The sequence below is a fragment of the Motacilla alba genome, chromosome 8 (assembly GCF_015832195.1).
Source record: "Motacilla alba alba isolate MOTALB_02 chromosome 8, Motacilla_alba_V1.0_pri, whole genome shotgun sequence".
In the NCBI taxonomy this organism is placed as follows: domain Eukaryota; kingdom Metazoa; phylum Chordata; class Aves; order Passeriformes; family Motacillidae; genus Motacilla; species Motacilla alba.
In genome coordinates, this window is record NC_052023.1 from 26,744,886 (window position 1) to 26,761,244 (window position 16,359).

The following is a 16,359-nucleotide window of genomic DNA, read 5'->3' on the forward strand; positions in this document are numbered from 1 at the left end:
CTGGTCTACATGCCAGACTGAGTGAGGGCATGAACTTGCTTGGGGCAGATAGACAAAAGTGAGTTGGGCTGTGTCAGGAGGGTGACATTTCCTCTCCTTGGAGATCTGCTCGTGACACCTGGCAGGCAGGTTCCCTGTGCTGCAGTGTTGGCCAGAGGAGAGGTGGACACTGGGAAGTGCAAGAGGGCAGCTGGAGATGCACTGCTCGTCACTGGGAGGTTGTTAATTACATGGCCACTGGGTCTGTGGGCCAAGGCCTGCCCAGGGAAAACAAAATGTTCCCATTCTCCGAAATGAAACCGCACAAAATGAATCTGCCTGGGGTGACAGTTTTCCTGTGTTTGGCAGTGAGATGGGAAACTTCTGAACAGAGTTTCACCAAGTGGCTGTCACAGCAGAGGGCAGCTTGCAAGTGCCTTGCCCTGAGCTCTCCAGTGGTATTACAGTGGTGTCTGGCTTGTAACCCTATTTAGGAAAATGCACACAGCTCTTCTCCTGAGCATCCTCTCTACCTACTGCAGCTACACTATGATTCTGCTGCACACTTGGGAGTGCCAGACTCAAATTTAGTGATGTTCTTCAGAGCCGCCACATCCAGGTTCAATCGAAACCTGCTGGTTTGGAGGTTAGGTCATGTGTTCAGCTGCACCAGCAGTGACTGTACTCAGCCAGTGAAGGGACATCAGGAGCATTGGTCTGCAGCCCCTGGCTGAGGGGTGCTGGGCTGGGGTTAGCAGTTCGGGAATGGAAATCATAGAACAATTGGGGTTGGAAGGGACATTTAACAAATCACCTAGTCCAACACCCTCTGTCGTGGCTAGGAACACCTTCCACTACACCAGGTTGCTCACAGCAAACCATCATCCATCACTCAATTTTGATGAAGTCTGTAGCACCTGTTGACCATATTTAGTGGTGGGACCGTGGTGGTTTTTGATCTTGGGCAGTTCCACAGCTGAGTAAGAAGGGCTGAATAATTAGGATTTGTAAATGAAGTTATATGATTTCATTGGGGTCTGTGGGCTGAGGCGTGAGGGAATTGGTACATTTAAGGAAAAACAATCAACAGAAGAGCTCTCTGACAACAGTTGAAGCAAGACTTCATCTTTTAGGGGAGGAAATTACAGCACATACAGCTGAAATAGCTTAGCTCAAGAGGTTTCATTGAATCTTGAAGGGACTTTCCTTTTTTCTCTAATGGGGACTGGTACCACCCAGAAAATGTAACATGCACAGGCTGGATTGTTACCCCAAGGCACATTTGCTGCTCTCACACCCCACACATCTCCCTGTGAACAGATCAGGGCTTTGTAATTCATTGTCCAGAGTGGGGGAGGAAAAATGTTGGAGAGCTCTCCTCGTCCTGAAGCCTGGGTTGGACCTTTCTGCAGTGGTGGCACAGCTGTTGATCAAAGCTCTCTTCAGGAGTCTGATGGAGCTTTACTTTTTCTGCAGCAGGAGGTGGTGCTGACGTGCAGTTCGGGACACTGGGACAGATCTGTGACTTGTGACCCTGTTGACTGCCGTGTCCCTGACCAGTCCCACGTGTACTATGCCGAGTTCTCCTGCCCTGGGGGGACCACCTACCTGCAGCGATGCTCCTTCTCCTGCATCCCCCCAGCCAAACTTCAAGGTATGGTCTGGAGTGTCAAGACATTTAACCCCCCTTTTTGATGCCACCTTTCTGTGCCTGTCCCAAGCAGTTCAAACAGAGCATTGCTGCTTGGAATTTCTCACTTATCCCGGATTTGCCAGCTGGATGAGCTCTTGCAATACTTCCCGAAATGATGAGTATCCCTCCCCCTGGAACAGAGACGTCCTAGTGTGGGGCTAATTCCCTCTGACTCCCATGCCCTGGCAGGCAGCCTTGATCCATCCACCTCAGTGATGTATTATTAATTGTAGTGATGTCCTCTCCTGATAACTGGTCCAGCCCCCAGTATTACAGTGATGGAGACAAGAAACATGCAGGCAGACAGAGAGGGCTTCAGAGAGCCAGGAGTGGCTCTGTGCCTGGTGGCTGTGGGGAAGCCTGTGGTTCAGGGGGCTGGGGCTCTATAAAGCCATAGAGACTTGTGCCCACAGCTGTAGAGCAGTCTGGGAGATGTTCACCACCCAGACACACCATGGCCTGGCTTTCATTCTGCCGACTCCATCAGTAGCCACAGGAATTTTTTAAGCCAAGTCAGAGAAAGAGAGCTACTGTTCTGTCTATGCAAGGGCTGAGCTGGATGGGATTTCAGGGGTAATTGCCTTGACAGCTTCAAGCGTTGGGACTTTGTGAGTTTCCACCAGTGCCTTTGCTCTGAAAAAATCACATACAACAAATCATTTTAATGGGTGCCCTACTTTATGGAGACATTTATAGCTGAAATGTATGAGAATTGTTTACTTATTGTAAAAGAAAAAACATTAAATCTAAAGATCAAAAACTGCAGGGAATTAAGGTCTCATTTCATGACAGGGAGGATGGTGGCAGATCCCCAGAGTGGGCTGATCAATGGGTAGCATGCGAATGTCATCTCAACAACACAAATTCTGCATGAACTGATGCCCATTGTCTTGGGTTGGTCAACTGAAGGCAGAGCTTTAATCTGATCTTGCACTCACAGCTGTCTCTTGGTCCTGCTGCAGTCCCTGGGAGGTTTTCCACGGGCTCCCTCCGTGGGAAGGCGCCCCCTCCATGGGCCCCTGGGTGACTTCCAGCATGATGGCTGGAGGTGCCAAGGCTGCCAAGCCATGTGGGTAAACTCTTAGAGTCCAGCTGACACAACTGAGCCACTGAGGCAGGGACATGCTCTATGCTTGTTCCCTCCAAAGACTCGCATCCTTACAAGCAAGCTGTCAATGCTAACAAATGCTAAGAGTAGGCAAGGAAAGGATGACATGGCTGTGTGGCACTTGGAGGTGGGAGATGACCCCCGGCAGCCTTGACCCATCAGGAACACAGGCACTGGATAGAGATGTGAACTTGTCTCTGGCCCAAAAGTGTTTCTGTAAAAAGAAAGAGATGTTTGAAGAAACTGTAGAGCAGCCTGGCTGCACCACAAATGTGCTGATCCAAACCTCTCACTAGGAATAGTCCCATTCACTCCAATCCTGCTTTTTTTCTTGCTCATCAGTTCCCAATGAACTATCCATCATCCATGCCATGTAGGTGATGTAGTCCTGGGCACTTCCTGCAGAGCTGTGCAGTTTTGGCCACCCATTTAGCTGTGTCTGTCAGGGACAGCAAAGACCTGGGCTGTAATACTCAATCCAGACCTCTAATGATGGGTACTTTGAATTCCCAGTGACACCAGTGAAGCCTCCCACATCTCTCCTTGTGGCATTTTCCATCCTTCTGACTCTCAGGTTGCCCAGAGAGGTGGTGCATTCCCCATCCCTGGAAACATTGAAAGTCAGGTTAGGCAGGGCTCTGAGCTACCTTACCTGGTGGAAGATGTCCCTGTCCATGGCAGAGGGAGGCTGGACTAAGATAGCCCTTTGAGGTCTTTTCCAGCCCAAACTATTCCATGATCTTGCACTGCACCTGTAGTAGGGTATGACAGCTTGATCAGCATAGCTAAGGACTAGCTGCAAAAAGCCCTTGGGGAGAATGAAGGTGGGCTAAACTAACTATGACAGAGAGCTGTCCTACAGTAAGGCCCATGGCTATCCTGAGGCACTGTGAAAGAGGGCAAGTTTAAGGGAAAGATTTGGGGAGATTTTCAGAACCAAGATCCTTTCTCCAGCCTCTAGAAGTTGACCCTGCCATACTTTTGTCTGCATTCAAGTATCTTCTGCTACAGCCTGACCAAGCAGGCGATGGAGTCCATGGTCTTTGTGTTTGTCGCCCCTTTTGGTATCAGTATACACTCCAACAAGAGGACTTCTGCTGGTTGCTCTGAGCTCCCCTCAGCAGTTCTCCATTCCTGGCTGAAACGTAACCCCACACTCTGCTTCTCTTTTGGGGTCAGGAACAAACCAGTGGCTCACCTGCCTGGAGGATGGTCTCTGGTCCCTGCCCGAAGCCTACTGCAAGCTGGAGTGTGACGCGCCTCCCGCCGTGGCCAACGCCAAGCTGCTGGTGCCTCGGTGCCTGCAGGGGAACCACGACGTGGGCTCAGTCTGCCGCTACAAGTGCAAGCCTGGCTACCACGTGGCCGACAACGCAGCAGACAAGCCTAAGAAGTAAGTCTGTGGCAGGTCTGTTATAACCATTTCTTTCCTCCTCCTGGTGTGCACAAGGAGCAGAGGTGATAGGACAAGGGCAGTCTCGAAGACCTGGCTTGATAGGTGGTAGAAGGCAGAGCAGCTTGCTCTGTTCACACAGATTTCTTCTTGAAATACAAGAGGCATTCCCTGGTCTGGGTGAACCTGGTGGGAGCAAGGTGCTGTTGCACACATGAGTGTGTTAAGTGCTTTGACCTGAAACAAGCAGATCTTCCTGTGCACTTCAATGTATTTGTCACTCTGTGAAAGTTAAGCACCAAATTGTCTGTGGACTCCTAGGTAATTAGACATTTACAAGATGTTGGCAGATTCTTGGAACTTCTGTCTTTCCTAAAAGCGATAAAACATAGAACAGAGGCACTGCAAGAATGAATGACTGCCTTCTGTCAGGGTTAACATCTCACCCGCTATGCCTCTTGGCTAAATTTAATCTCTAGCACTGGCATTTCAATGGGAGAAGATTTTTCCTGAAGCTTCGGGGAAAAATTCCTGGTGGTTCACTAGCCCTGCTCTCAGCCAATATTGCAATGCTGGGGGATAAAGCAGCGTTTTGTCTGTGACGCCTCCAGCCAAAGTCCCCATTGGGTTTGGTCACTAAAGATTCCCTGGCACTGGCTGGGTCCTCCCCAGAGTCTTGGTTCTAGCCCAGATCAGGTAATTATGTGTTAATTGTTTAATGCCCCCTTCCAGTTTTAATTGGATGCAGACTTCATCTCTTCTTTGCTCTGGGGTAGAGTTGTTGTGCAGTGGGAAGCAGTTGCCAAATTTCTTGCCTAGTAATGAAGGAAGTGGTTTCTGTAAACAGCTTTTCACAGTGTTAGGATCATTTCTTGGGCCAAAGGAGCTGAGCAAATGATGATTATGGCAGCGATCACATGGACTGCATTGCAAACTCTAGAGCAGCTTTTGTGCCTGTGGCACTTCAGGCTCTGGGCATTCAAACAGATCCACTCAGCTTGCAAAGTGAGGCCCCCTCTGTCCTGCTGCAGCAACTGCTGGTGAAAACTATAACCCCTGGGAGATCTTGAGGCTCCTATGATGTGTGAGTAACTTCCATATGGGTCTGCACAGCCTGTGGACAAGGAAAATCATGTGAAGTGGTTTACGTTTTCGTAGCAATGCACGTTGGCATCGTGTTTTCCCCTTTGCAATTGTCACTGCTGCTATTTCATTGGACATCTCTGATGGTGGAATGCAAAAACCACATCAACAAAACCAGAAAAAGTATTGCTTTCCTATCATGCAGATTAACTCCTATGTGAGTGCCCCAGCCCAAGCAAAAACCTTTCCTTGGGCTTGTAAATGTCATTGCACCATCTCATCAGGAGTTCTTGGTGTACTCTCAGCATGAGTACAAACCCCTTGGTGTGGTGTAGCAGCTCTTAGCCCTTAAGTCAGTTCCTGGATTGCTGGAAATCCTTCTGGTATCTCAGTCCTGGCAAGGAGAGGGTGGGAGCTGCCAGAGTGAGAGGTTGATCTCTTTGATCATGCCAGTTTTGGAGAAAGGGAGGTGCTGGAGAGTTCTGGAAGCAACCACCTCTGGTGAGGTGCAGGTTCCTGATGTGCAGGTGTGAAAGTAAGGTCTGAGCTGGTGATTCGGACATCAGGTTTTTAGGGTCTTCTGCTGTGTCTCTGGGTTCAGAAAACTGAGTTCTTTGTCTATTGTCTTCCTGTTGTCCACCGACCCAGCAAGCACAAACCTTGCTAAAGGATTTAGTGCCATACAGGTGTCAAGGTACAAAAAGAAGCAAGACTCTCTGTGTGTACTACATACTGGACAAAAGTCAAACATAATCTGTGACTGACACTGGAGATTGCTCATGCCCACTAACTAGCTCACCCTTGGAAATACAGTCAGGCTTCTTTTGAATTATTCTTCTAGCTCTAGCTTTGCTCCGCATGTGGAGTTGCCCACCTTATGCAGGCCTGAACCTGTTTGGGATCCAGGTGTCTCCATGCAAGTGAAGATAATCTTGGACACAGATGTTCATGCAATTACTTCTATTTTTTATTTGAATTTTAATGCAGGAGCAGTAAGAATGCTTAGAAGGGGCTGAGGACATAGTTGAAATTAATTTCCCATAGCTTAAGTGGAAGAGAAAGGGGATGAAGAAATCAGTTGTCCTGGAGGTGCTTTTGTCTGTTAACCTGGGTGAGGAAAGGCCCTTGGGAAATCACTGCTTGTCAACAAGGGATCCTTGAGGAAATACTGATTGTGTAATCAAGATCCTGCCAGAAAGTTGCTGCCTTCCTGCTGGCAGGTTTATCTGACTGACAATGCTGACATGAAGGGCAAAGCTTCTTAGTCTCTTCCTAAAGGAGATCTGCTATCAGCCTGGAGAGGCCACGTAACAGCCTGGCTTCCAGCTGCCAGGCTACTTCACTTCTAATTCCAGTGTAAGGTAACAAGGGGAACCTAACATGTGCATTTGTGCTTTGTGATGGGAGCTTTCTGGATTTAGGCAGAACCTGCGCCGTGGCAGTACCAACCCACCACCTGGATCACACAAAGATATGAACTGTCAAGGAGAAATGTTCAGAGCTGTAGCATTGAAAAGTGCTGGCCTGAAAGTCAGGGGTCAGATAGTTTGGGGGAAAGGGCATCACCCCCACAGTGCTCCTTGCTGTTGCTTCCAGCATGAAGTGCCATCTGAAGCAGATCTCCGACAGGAATAGACAAGTTGGATGGGGCTTGGAGAAACTTGGTCTAGTAGACAGGTGTCCCTGTCCATGGCAGGGGGGTTGAAACAGGATGGTCTTTAAGGTCCCTTCCGACCCAAAACAATTCCGTGATTGTGCTCCTTTAGAGGAGCACTCTAATGTTGAGAGGATGCTCCCAGTTTGGGGATCTAAAAGGTCAGACCCTTCAGGGAACTTGTTTCATTTGCCAGATGTGGGATGATTCCTGGGAGAGAAGACATTTGGGGATCTTAAAGCTGCCTTTGTGAGCGGTTGAGCTCCTTCTGCTAGGGAATGAAGCAAAGGGAATGAAGGGAGGAAATGAAGCAAAGAACCACTTGGTATTTTCAGGCAGATCTGAAAGTCTCAGCCTGCATTTTGACCAGAGATCAAGGGAGCCCAGCAGAGTCCCCAGTCAGCTTTCATGGAGATGTCAGCCCCTCTTCCTTCTCTCCTGGTTCCAAAACAGCAGAGACCATGGAAGAAGGAGAGAAGATGAGAGAATGTGGGGGAGAAAATGGGAACTGGAAGGAGTTAGCAGACTTGAGACAGGAAAAGAGCCAAAGTTCACAGCGGGACAAGCAGGAGAGCCTAATCCAGGAGCACCAGGCAGTCGTGTGGTGGGCACAAAGGCACTGCCTCTGCCTGTATCTGGCCCCTTCCAGATAAAGGGCAACCACACACAGCTGTGGGAGCCAAAGAACCAGGAAACCGAGGCTGTCAACCAGGTTCCTGTCATGTCCACCTCTAAGATTTCTGAGCATTTACAGCCCAGGTTGTCCAGGCTGTTTGGAGGGAGCACAGCTGTGGAAGGTCCTACACGCTGGTGCAGCTTTCTTTGAATTTACTGCCAAATCTCTCTCCGTTCCCCCTCTTCTTTTTGAAGCCATCAGTCTCCTGCCATAGGAGATGAGGCTTTAGGCTTATTTGTCACCATTCCTGCACAGCAAACCCACTCCCCCCAAGCTGGCTGCCTCAGAAGGTGGCTGGATCCCTGCATGTTCAGCTCCTGGAGCCGGGCATGTGCTTGTGCCTTCACCTCAGATACAGCCCTTGCTGGCCTCAAACATCTCCCTTGCCTCCTCTGTCCATTAGGCTTGCCTGGTTGGAGGGTTTATTCTGATTTTCCTGGCTTCCTTGTTAATCCTCAAGAAGTGCCACTAACCCAGATCAGAAGAAGTTAGGGGGTGGGAGGAAGTCCAGAAATTTCAAGCTCCTGTGAAGTTGTGTGCATTTATATACATACTTTTTTTTTTAGCCTCTCCTTTCCCTTCAGTTCATGCTTCCACATGAATGCTTATTTCACATATGTGGGAGTGGTCCCCACCCTACCCTCTGCCCTGGGGTCAGCCTGGGCTAACTGTGTTTGAAGTCCTGGATGGATGGGTTGAGCCTCCAGAGCAAGGTGGTCTGAGGGGGTGCAGGTTTGGGGGGAAGATGTGAGAGGCCATAGATGGCCTGGCTCTGAGTGGGCTCACTCCATCACCACATCAAAACGAGGAGCCCCCGTGAGGAGGATGGGGCTGAAAACCACAGCCTGCACCTGAGCAAACTGCAGCTGCCACAGCGTGTCCTCCCTGTGCTTGGCCCATCTCCCCAGGCCTCCCTGGGCACAGGGCCTCTGCCATGACTTGGAGAGCAACAGGGAGGTGCAGTGGCCAGTGAAAAGTCCTGTGTGGCTGGGATGCTCCTGGTCTTTAAAGGAGTTTGCTCAGTGCCTGAGGTATTGCTGTCGCAGTGACTTCCCACTAGCAGTTTGTTTCTATCTCCATAACCCCCAGTGCTTTACCCCTTCCAAGTCCTACAGCTGAATCACACCCTGTGAGCCAGGAAGTTCAAGAAGGGGAAAATGCTGCTTGTGGAGCTGGACATCCAACATGGATTAGTACCTCTTGGCATGTGCCTTTGCTTACTTTTAAACTTGGGCAGGGCAAAGAATTCAGACATTTGGGAGAAGGGAGAGTCTGATGGGGACATCTTTGCAAGACTCATGGAAAGGAAGGCAAACAAGAAAGTTAAATGAGGAAAGGACTGAAACCACAGATGCCTACAATGGAATCCAGAGCCCCTCCACCTCACCAGCTTTCTGGAATACTTCATAGCTGCAGTTCCTTTAGTTAATTGAAGGCTGCTGCTGTAGGAGTGATATTGCAGCAACCCTCACTGCTCAGGTGCTCACACCACAGCCACCCTCGCTTCTCAGGTGAACTGGAGGGAAGATTTGTGCAGAGCTCTGTGCCAGTGGACTTGTTGCATCCCATTCCCTACCCTGCCTGCCTCCGTGTTACCTGCTGGAGCCTGCATTCACCTTGGGAGAAACCCACTGTCCCTTTATACAGTCTTGAGAAAAAACAGATCCCTGATTTCTGAAGGGAAAAGAGGACTCTCTCCAAGAGCTGCAAATATTTTAAAATATGAGAGTGCTGCAAAAACCTCTAAAATGCCACATCCAGGAGTTCCCAGCAGAAATCTGACAGGGAACATCCCTGGTCTGGCAGCAGGGTGCAAATGGGGTCCCCTTGCTTCTCCAGGCTGTGTGACCCTGTACCATGTGTGGAGGCACAGCTGGGTGGCCCCACAAAATGTCATGACCCTGCACCAGGTGTTAAGGGGCACATGGGTGGGCCCACACTCTGTCTGCTGCCTCTCAGAACAAGGGCCAATTTAGTGCCTTCCCCCAGGGGTTCCTCTAACCCCTGGTGGCCCCTTCCACATACCTGTGGCAGGCTATAAACTCCCTAACGTGGCACCTGGAGCCCTGCCTGCTGGCACCCGTGGTGGGAGAGGGCAGGGGCAGGCAGCTGGAGTGTGCTGTCTAGTAAAGGGGGACAGGAGTGGGGGGGAAAGCCTCATTGAGGATGGAGCAATCAGCTTTGGCTCAGGTAAAGCCCATCAGGGCAGTGAGATGTCCTCTGCTGAGAGAGCAGTCCTGGGCCAGCCTGATGCCCCACCAGTTTTGATGCCTCTGTGTAAAAGATGTGGTGTCTCTATCACTGCCAGGGACAGGAGACTGAAAAGTGGGTGGGCTCCGCTCCTGGATTTTTTCTTTCTTTCTTTTCTTGGCAAGTAGCTCGTGTCTGGGCTGTTTTAGCTGCATAGGGTGGTACTGGTCTGCTGCGGCACGGCATCCCCTTGGCGAGAACAGGATTGACAGATCTGGCTGGAGTACAAAGAGGAGCCTCAGGAGCAGCTGGGCACAGGCCAGAGGATTTACTGGTGGAGGCAAACTCCATCCAGCAAAGTATGCAGCTACTGGCTGTGGGACAAAGCCGACCAGGACCTGCAGGGTCTCTGGGAGGAATGGCTTAGGGGCACCACAAGAGGTGGTGGAGGAGGGGAGCAGCGGGGTGGTGAGTGCAAGGGAAATGCATCCAGTGCTCCTAGAGTAGTGCAATCCCACCAGGAAGGAGAAGAAAAGGCCCTGGTTAAGCATGGGGTGTCCTTTGGAAGATGTGTCCATGGTGAGGGATCGTATAGTAGGGGAAAGTCCTACACACGGGGGGCATGACTCTGCTCCAGGAGAGATGTCTTCAGTCTGCTCCTGACATCTGTGGGATGCTTGGTGCAGCCAAGGTGCAGTGTTTGGGGTTCTGCAGGCCAGTCTGGTGTCTGTGTTTCCCCAGGAAGTTCCTGAAGGTCCAGTGCCTGGAGAGTGGGCAGTGGGAAGAGGGGCACTGTGTCCCCGTGGTTTGCAAGCCCCCACCCCCCGTCTTCGAGGGCATGTACAACTGCACGCAGGGCTTCGAGCTGGACAGCCAGTGTGTCCTCAGCTGTGAGCAGCAGGGACAGCAGGTGAGTGTCTGGGCGAAGCACACACTGATCACACCTTGTGTTTCAGAGCATCTATGAAGTGCAGAGCTCCCTGTGCCCTGCTGTGCAGAGGGGCCCTGCGACAGTTTGACCCATCCCCAAAACCAAATACCCTTTTGCCACCGAAGAGCAGTCTCTCTACAAGCACAAAGCTGTTCTGGCTCAGCCCCATACATGGCACAAGGTGCACCACTGCCTGGGGATGCTCACCTGCTCCCTGGAAAGCAGTGGTCCTCAGCAAGCTGGCTTATCTTACGTGAAAAGGGTCAGAAAGCATACGTAGGGGGTTTCCAGTAAATTTTGGGAGCTGCCATGAGAGTATTCACTTGGGATGATGGGCAAGCTTGCTGCAGCAGTTGTGCTCACCAAGGGGCTTCCCTGGGCACAGAGGCTGCTGCCTGCCAGCTCTTCCATCCAGGTTTCTTATCAATGTTTGGAAAGGGGCTTGTCAAAAGAAGGGTGGCTGATTCCCTCTGGTGGGGTCCAGCAGCAGCTGGGATTGCCTTTCTGGTCAGTGCACATAGGCTGGACCAGATGGCTGCAACCCAGCTGCCTTGGGGAGCTTTTCTCTGGACGTGGCTGGTGGGAGGGCTGTCCTTGCACGGTGCTGCCCCTGAGATGGGCAGTGGCCAGGCAGGGTGAGTAACGCCAGCTGCTCTCCCTCTGCTTTGCAGGTTCCCATCGTCTGCACTAAGGAGGGCTTGTGGACAGAGGAGTTCAAACTGTGTGAGAGCTTGCAGGGCACCTGCCCACCCCCCCCAGAGCTGAATTTCGTGGAGTACAAGTGTGAGCAGGGGCATGGCATAGGTGAGGGCAAATGAAAACCAAAGAAACCAAACTTTGTGTTGACTCAGTCATCCCAGAGAGCTGATAGTCACAATAGATTATAGATAGACTCTTCCTGTACCCGTCCCCATTTAACAGAAAAAAAATCCTGTTTTCTCTTCCATGATCTTTATAAATACAGAACCAGGAAGGTTTTAGCCTTGTGCTCACCCTGCTTGCACTCTTGGGCAGGACCCAGATCTAAAGCTGTCTCCAGCATTAAGCATCTCTCTTTTCAGAAGCAGCAGGAATTGTCTTTAGGGCAAACCCAGCTCTTTGCACATTTTCCTGATCTGTAGCCCTCCTTCTTTCCTTTCTCCACTTGCTACTACTGCTGCTGTTTGCAGGGTTAGTGTGACAAGTCCTAGATAAAAGCCATAAAAGCTGCGGTGACAATTGAGTGTAACAGGGCACTTTCGCCAGAGGAGGGACCGCATCATCCATTTCTGTCTGCAGGACCTGGTTGCTTTGTGCTTTCAGGAAAACCTGCAACACTCAGCCATGGTTGTTGCCTCTGGTCTAGCACCCCACTGGGCAGGATGCTTGAGCTCAGCCCATATTACTATGAAGCAAACACACATCCCAGTCTGGTCAAACCAGGCTGAGGACAGCCTAATGACAGGGACTACTGAGGTTCAGGATTAGAGCTGGATCCCACCTGTTTTTCCAAGGTGCTTTTTGCAGCTTTTTTTCTTCCTGGGTCATGGGAAGGCAGTGGGGATTCTCTGTGGTAGAAAAACTAGAAAGACACTTCTTAACTGGTCAACAAACATCATATAACATCCAGGCCAGGCTTATTTTCATGCTGGGTCCCATGTCCTGCAATCAAGGTTGGAATTTTTCTCTTAGGATGTCTTCAGTTTTCCTTTCATCTGGGAGAAGAGAATTGGGCACAACTGTTGTAGGCTCTTGGATAATTTAGGATTTGGGGAAAGAATTGCTATCCCAGGCTGGGAGAGAAAGGGTCCCCTGTACATCTGTCTCTACCACCAGTGGGGGCCTCCTACAAGACATTGATGCCTGGCTCCAGGTAAGGTCCTCAAGGCTCTCCCTCCTCCCACAGGTGCTGTGTGCATTCCTTCCTGTATCATTCCTCCCAGTGACCCTGTCATACTGCCCAAAAATGTCACTGCTGAGACAATGGATCACCGGCTGCAGCCCACCAGAGTCCAGGTAAAAGGGGGGGATGAGTTCTTCTAGCAGAGGGATTGCTGGCAGCATAGAGAGGGAACCTCCCTCCCTCTCCATCTGGTGTTTTAACCCAAAATCTCTGCCTCGGGTGAAGAAGGGTAGGACTTGTAAAGACAAGCAGTGGATGCTCTCCTATACCAAAGTTCAGCACAGTTATCAGCTCCCAAGCCAGCTTTCAAGGAATTGCATGATACCACAATATATGAAGTCTTAATGCCAGAATCCCACTGATTTTTCAGGATGTGCTGTGTGCCTAGACCTGTTTAGCTACTGTTTATTGTCAGCCAGTGTGCTGGGAGAGCAAAAGCTGCCTCTGGCACAGTGTAAGCCTGGGTCCCCACTTACCTGGCAGCAGAGATGCAATCCTAGGCAGGCATTTCCCTGCCAAGGAAGAGGCAGGGCACTGTCAGCTGAAAGGTGTCTCCAGCTGCCAGGACCTGCTGGCCGGCTGGGTGCCTCTGCTGCTGGAACAGGGGAGCCTTTCCCTCCCCACCTCTTACTCATTTTGTAGGCAAAGCAGCTCAAATAGCTCAAATATTTTGGATCCTCATGGCACGACTTTACCAAAAAGCAGCTCTGCCGGGGTAATATTTCTTAAAATAAAAACGAGATGTATAAGGAAGGAGGTGGAACAAAGAAAAGCAAACAATCTTCCCAGGAGCCAGTGCCCCCATCCAAATGCTTTCCCCTCCTCCTGGGAAGCCGCAGGAGGCCCAGCATCATGCCTGTGGATACTACTGTGCATTGCCTTGAATCAGACCCACGGCGGGCGGCTGCCGGGGGGGTGAGGATGCCTGGGGCATGTGGGATGGTTAAGCACGAGCCTTGGAAGGAGTCCTTGCCTTTGAGGGATCGGATGGCTTGGCCCGTTGAGGCAGTGGTGTTCTGCTTCCCTTTCACCACCACTGCAGGCTTTCGTGCAAGGGAGGCATTTTGCAGAGAGGAGGAGGAGGAGGGAGAGGAGACACTATTTTAAGAAGGAGCTCTGTCCTTTGCCAGGAGCTCTCTCCCTAGACCATCTTGTTTTCCTCTCTGTCCTGGCTCCTGTCTCCACTCCCCACTTGGCTCCCCCAAGCCTCCAACTGTTTGCTGTTCCCGGGAGATGCCATGCTCCATGAGATGGAGAGGATGGGGCAAACAACGCAGGGAACTGCAGAGGCCACTCAGAGAAGGCACAGTCCTGTTTTGCTTTCAGCTCTGATTCATTGCATCCCACAGCTGAGCAGGTTTGTCTCTCTGCCCTTATTTCCCAGCCTGGAATACAAGTATACGAGTATGAGTATGCTAAAATGGCATCTGAGTTGCACAACATCCACACATAAAGCAACTCCATGGGGTTGGGATGCACACATCCTCTTGGCTGAGCAGGATCTGGTGGGCTCTGGAATTCCCCAGTCTTTGCCCCATTAAGCTGGCTCTCTCTGGGGCTGGACGAGGAGGGCCAGGACCTCATCCCGCTGCAGCCTCATCACGGTCTTGACCAAAGATGCTGCAGAAGGACCTGCAGCTGGTCTGTGTGGGCAGAGCTGCCCCATCCCTAGCTGCCATGCCACCTGGGAATGCTGGAGCCAGTCTTCCTGCCACTGAACATATCAAACGAGGCTGGGAGCAAACACACCTACCCCTCTGTGCAATTCCCGTGCTGTGAAGGGCATCCTAGGACACTTTCACAGGCCAGATGCCGTTTTATGGGGCCTCAGATTTCAAAGCCTGCCTGAGCTTTACAAGGAGGAAATTGCATGTGCGGTGGGGCTTTTCTTCCCCCTGTGTAATCATGAGTGTTCCCCACAAACCCCAGCTAAATGAGCAGGGCGGTGCATTCCAGGGCCAGGAAGCTGAGCCCTTCACATCTCGCTCTTGTGTCCATCTGGCTGCAACAGCTGAGTTTGTAAATACCAGTGAGAGCCTCAGAGTGACCGTGAGCTTGGTGTATCTGCTTCAAGTCAGGTCTGGGGAGATGAGTCCTCCCAGGATGCAGTTTTCAGAGCCTGAGCAGGGTTTAGTGAGCCAGTTGTAGGCACTGAGTGATGACCAGCTGGTGAATTCAGCATCACACAGAGATATGATGGTAGATTTCAGCCTCTTGTGGCTGCTTACCCACCAGCAGCAATGGTGGCACTGCCAGCCAAACCCACTTCTCAGGTAGTCCCTGTCCTTTCCCTTTGTCCTCTTCCAGTTTTGTATCAATATAGAAACACAGAATCACTAAGGCTGGAAAAAACTTCCAGGATCAGCAAGTCCAACCAACATACATCTCCACACACACACACACACACACACACACACACGTGTGTGTGTGTGTGTATATCTGGCCTCTGCCTTGAACAATGTGCCCTGGTCTGTGGGTTCCTGGGTGCAGCTACCCTGGGTTTGCTGGGCCTGGAGGGTCCTGGGAGTGTCACTGCTGTTCTGCCCCACAGTGCTGCAGGAGAGCCTGTAGCTTCAGAAAGCATTGCTGGCTGTTTCCCTGCCTCATCCACCCCGCCTAACTGCTGTCTTCTCCTCCTCTCCCAGAATATCGTGTGCACGGGCAGGCTGCGGTGGTATCCGGACCCCTCTGTCATTCACTGCATCCAGTCATGTGAGGTAAGCTCTCCCTGTCCCCAGCACAAGCTGCCTGCTCCTTGCAGGAGAGCTCCTGGCAGTGAAGACCTGCTCCAGCACAAACCAGACAGCTTTGACCTTATGTTTGCTCCGAGCTTGGCCAGGGCTTGCTGGATGAGCGGAGATAGCAGAGGAAGCATCCTTGGGTAGAGTCCCCACAGCCAGGATGGTGCTGGGGAGCAAGAGCTTCACAATAACCCATTTCCTTCCTTGCCTGCTTCTTTTTGGCCAGCCTGGGCAGAATATTCTAGCAAAAGGATTTCACTGGCAAGGGGTATCCCCCAAAAGCCTGAGCTGACTCCAAGCTGGAATATTTCCCTAACCAGAACCGCAGTTCTAGAGTAACATGGGTCCAGAAAAGCCCTGTGTGACTCACCTGTCCAAATCAAACAATCAGGATTTCCAGCCTTGTATATGCAAAACAAACTGCTTCTGAAGAATCTGCAGACAAAGAATTCCTTGCAGAAATTGGTTAGCCACTCATTTAGCTTTGAATAATGACCAGGCGGGAGAAAATCATAGGCAGCCTGGAGTCAGTTCACAAAGGAAATTAAAAATAGGCAGTCTTTGTCAAGCACTAGTTGTTATTATGATTGAGGATAAAAGGAAAAAGGGGGGAAATTTTGGAATGTTGTATGCTGAAAATTTGGGATTTTTACCAAAAAGGAAAATGTAAATGGAGTTTGCACACCAAAAATAGCTTTGGGGTTTGCTGATTGTATTTTTTTCTTGTGCTCATTTCAATGCGAATGATTGCTTTTCCTCACTGGTTCTGCTGAGCTCAGCTCTTTGTCGACTGGAGTGTGGGGGAAAGGGCAATGTTGCAGGGGGCACGTCCCCAGGAAGGAAACCTCATGGTCTACAGAAGGTGCAGTAATTATTTCCCAAATTGGATGTGTGTGTCGTGTGTGTCTACTGCGAGACACGGGCAGAAAGAGTAGGGGAATGAGGTGCTGTGTGCTAGAGAGGTGTTTGGTGATTGAGTACCAGAAGTTAGTGATCCTCTGACATTTTGGGAGCTCTGTGTCTTCTAAA

The 16,359-nt window shown here is 50.8% G+C and overlaps 1 protein-coding gene across 1 annotated transcript in view; it reads left to right on the plus strand.

The window, feature by feature from the left end:
- The window catches only part of PAPPA2 (pappalysin 2), an 89,198-nt gene that overhangs the window by 59,436 nt on the left and 13,403 nt on the right, over nt 1-16,359 (plus strand). The window contains exons 17-22 of the mRNA XM_038143691.1: nt 1,456-1,633; nt 3,960-4,173; nt 10,518-10,686; nt 11,379-11,511; nt 12,593-12,702; nt 15,235-15,306. Of these exons, the coding sequence (XP_037999619.1) occupies nt 1,456-1,633; nt 3,960-4,173; nt 10,518-10,686; nt 11,379-11,511; nt 12,593-12,702; nt 15,235-15,306 (876 nt within the window). The remainder of the gene's footprint in view (nt 1-1,455; nt 1,634-3,959; nt 4,174-10,517; nt 10,687-11,378; nt 11,512-12,592; nt 12,703-15,234; nt 15,307-16,359) is intronic.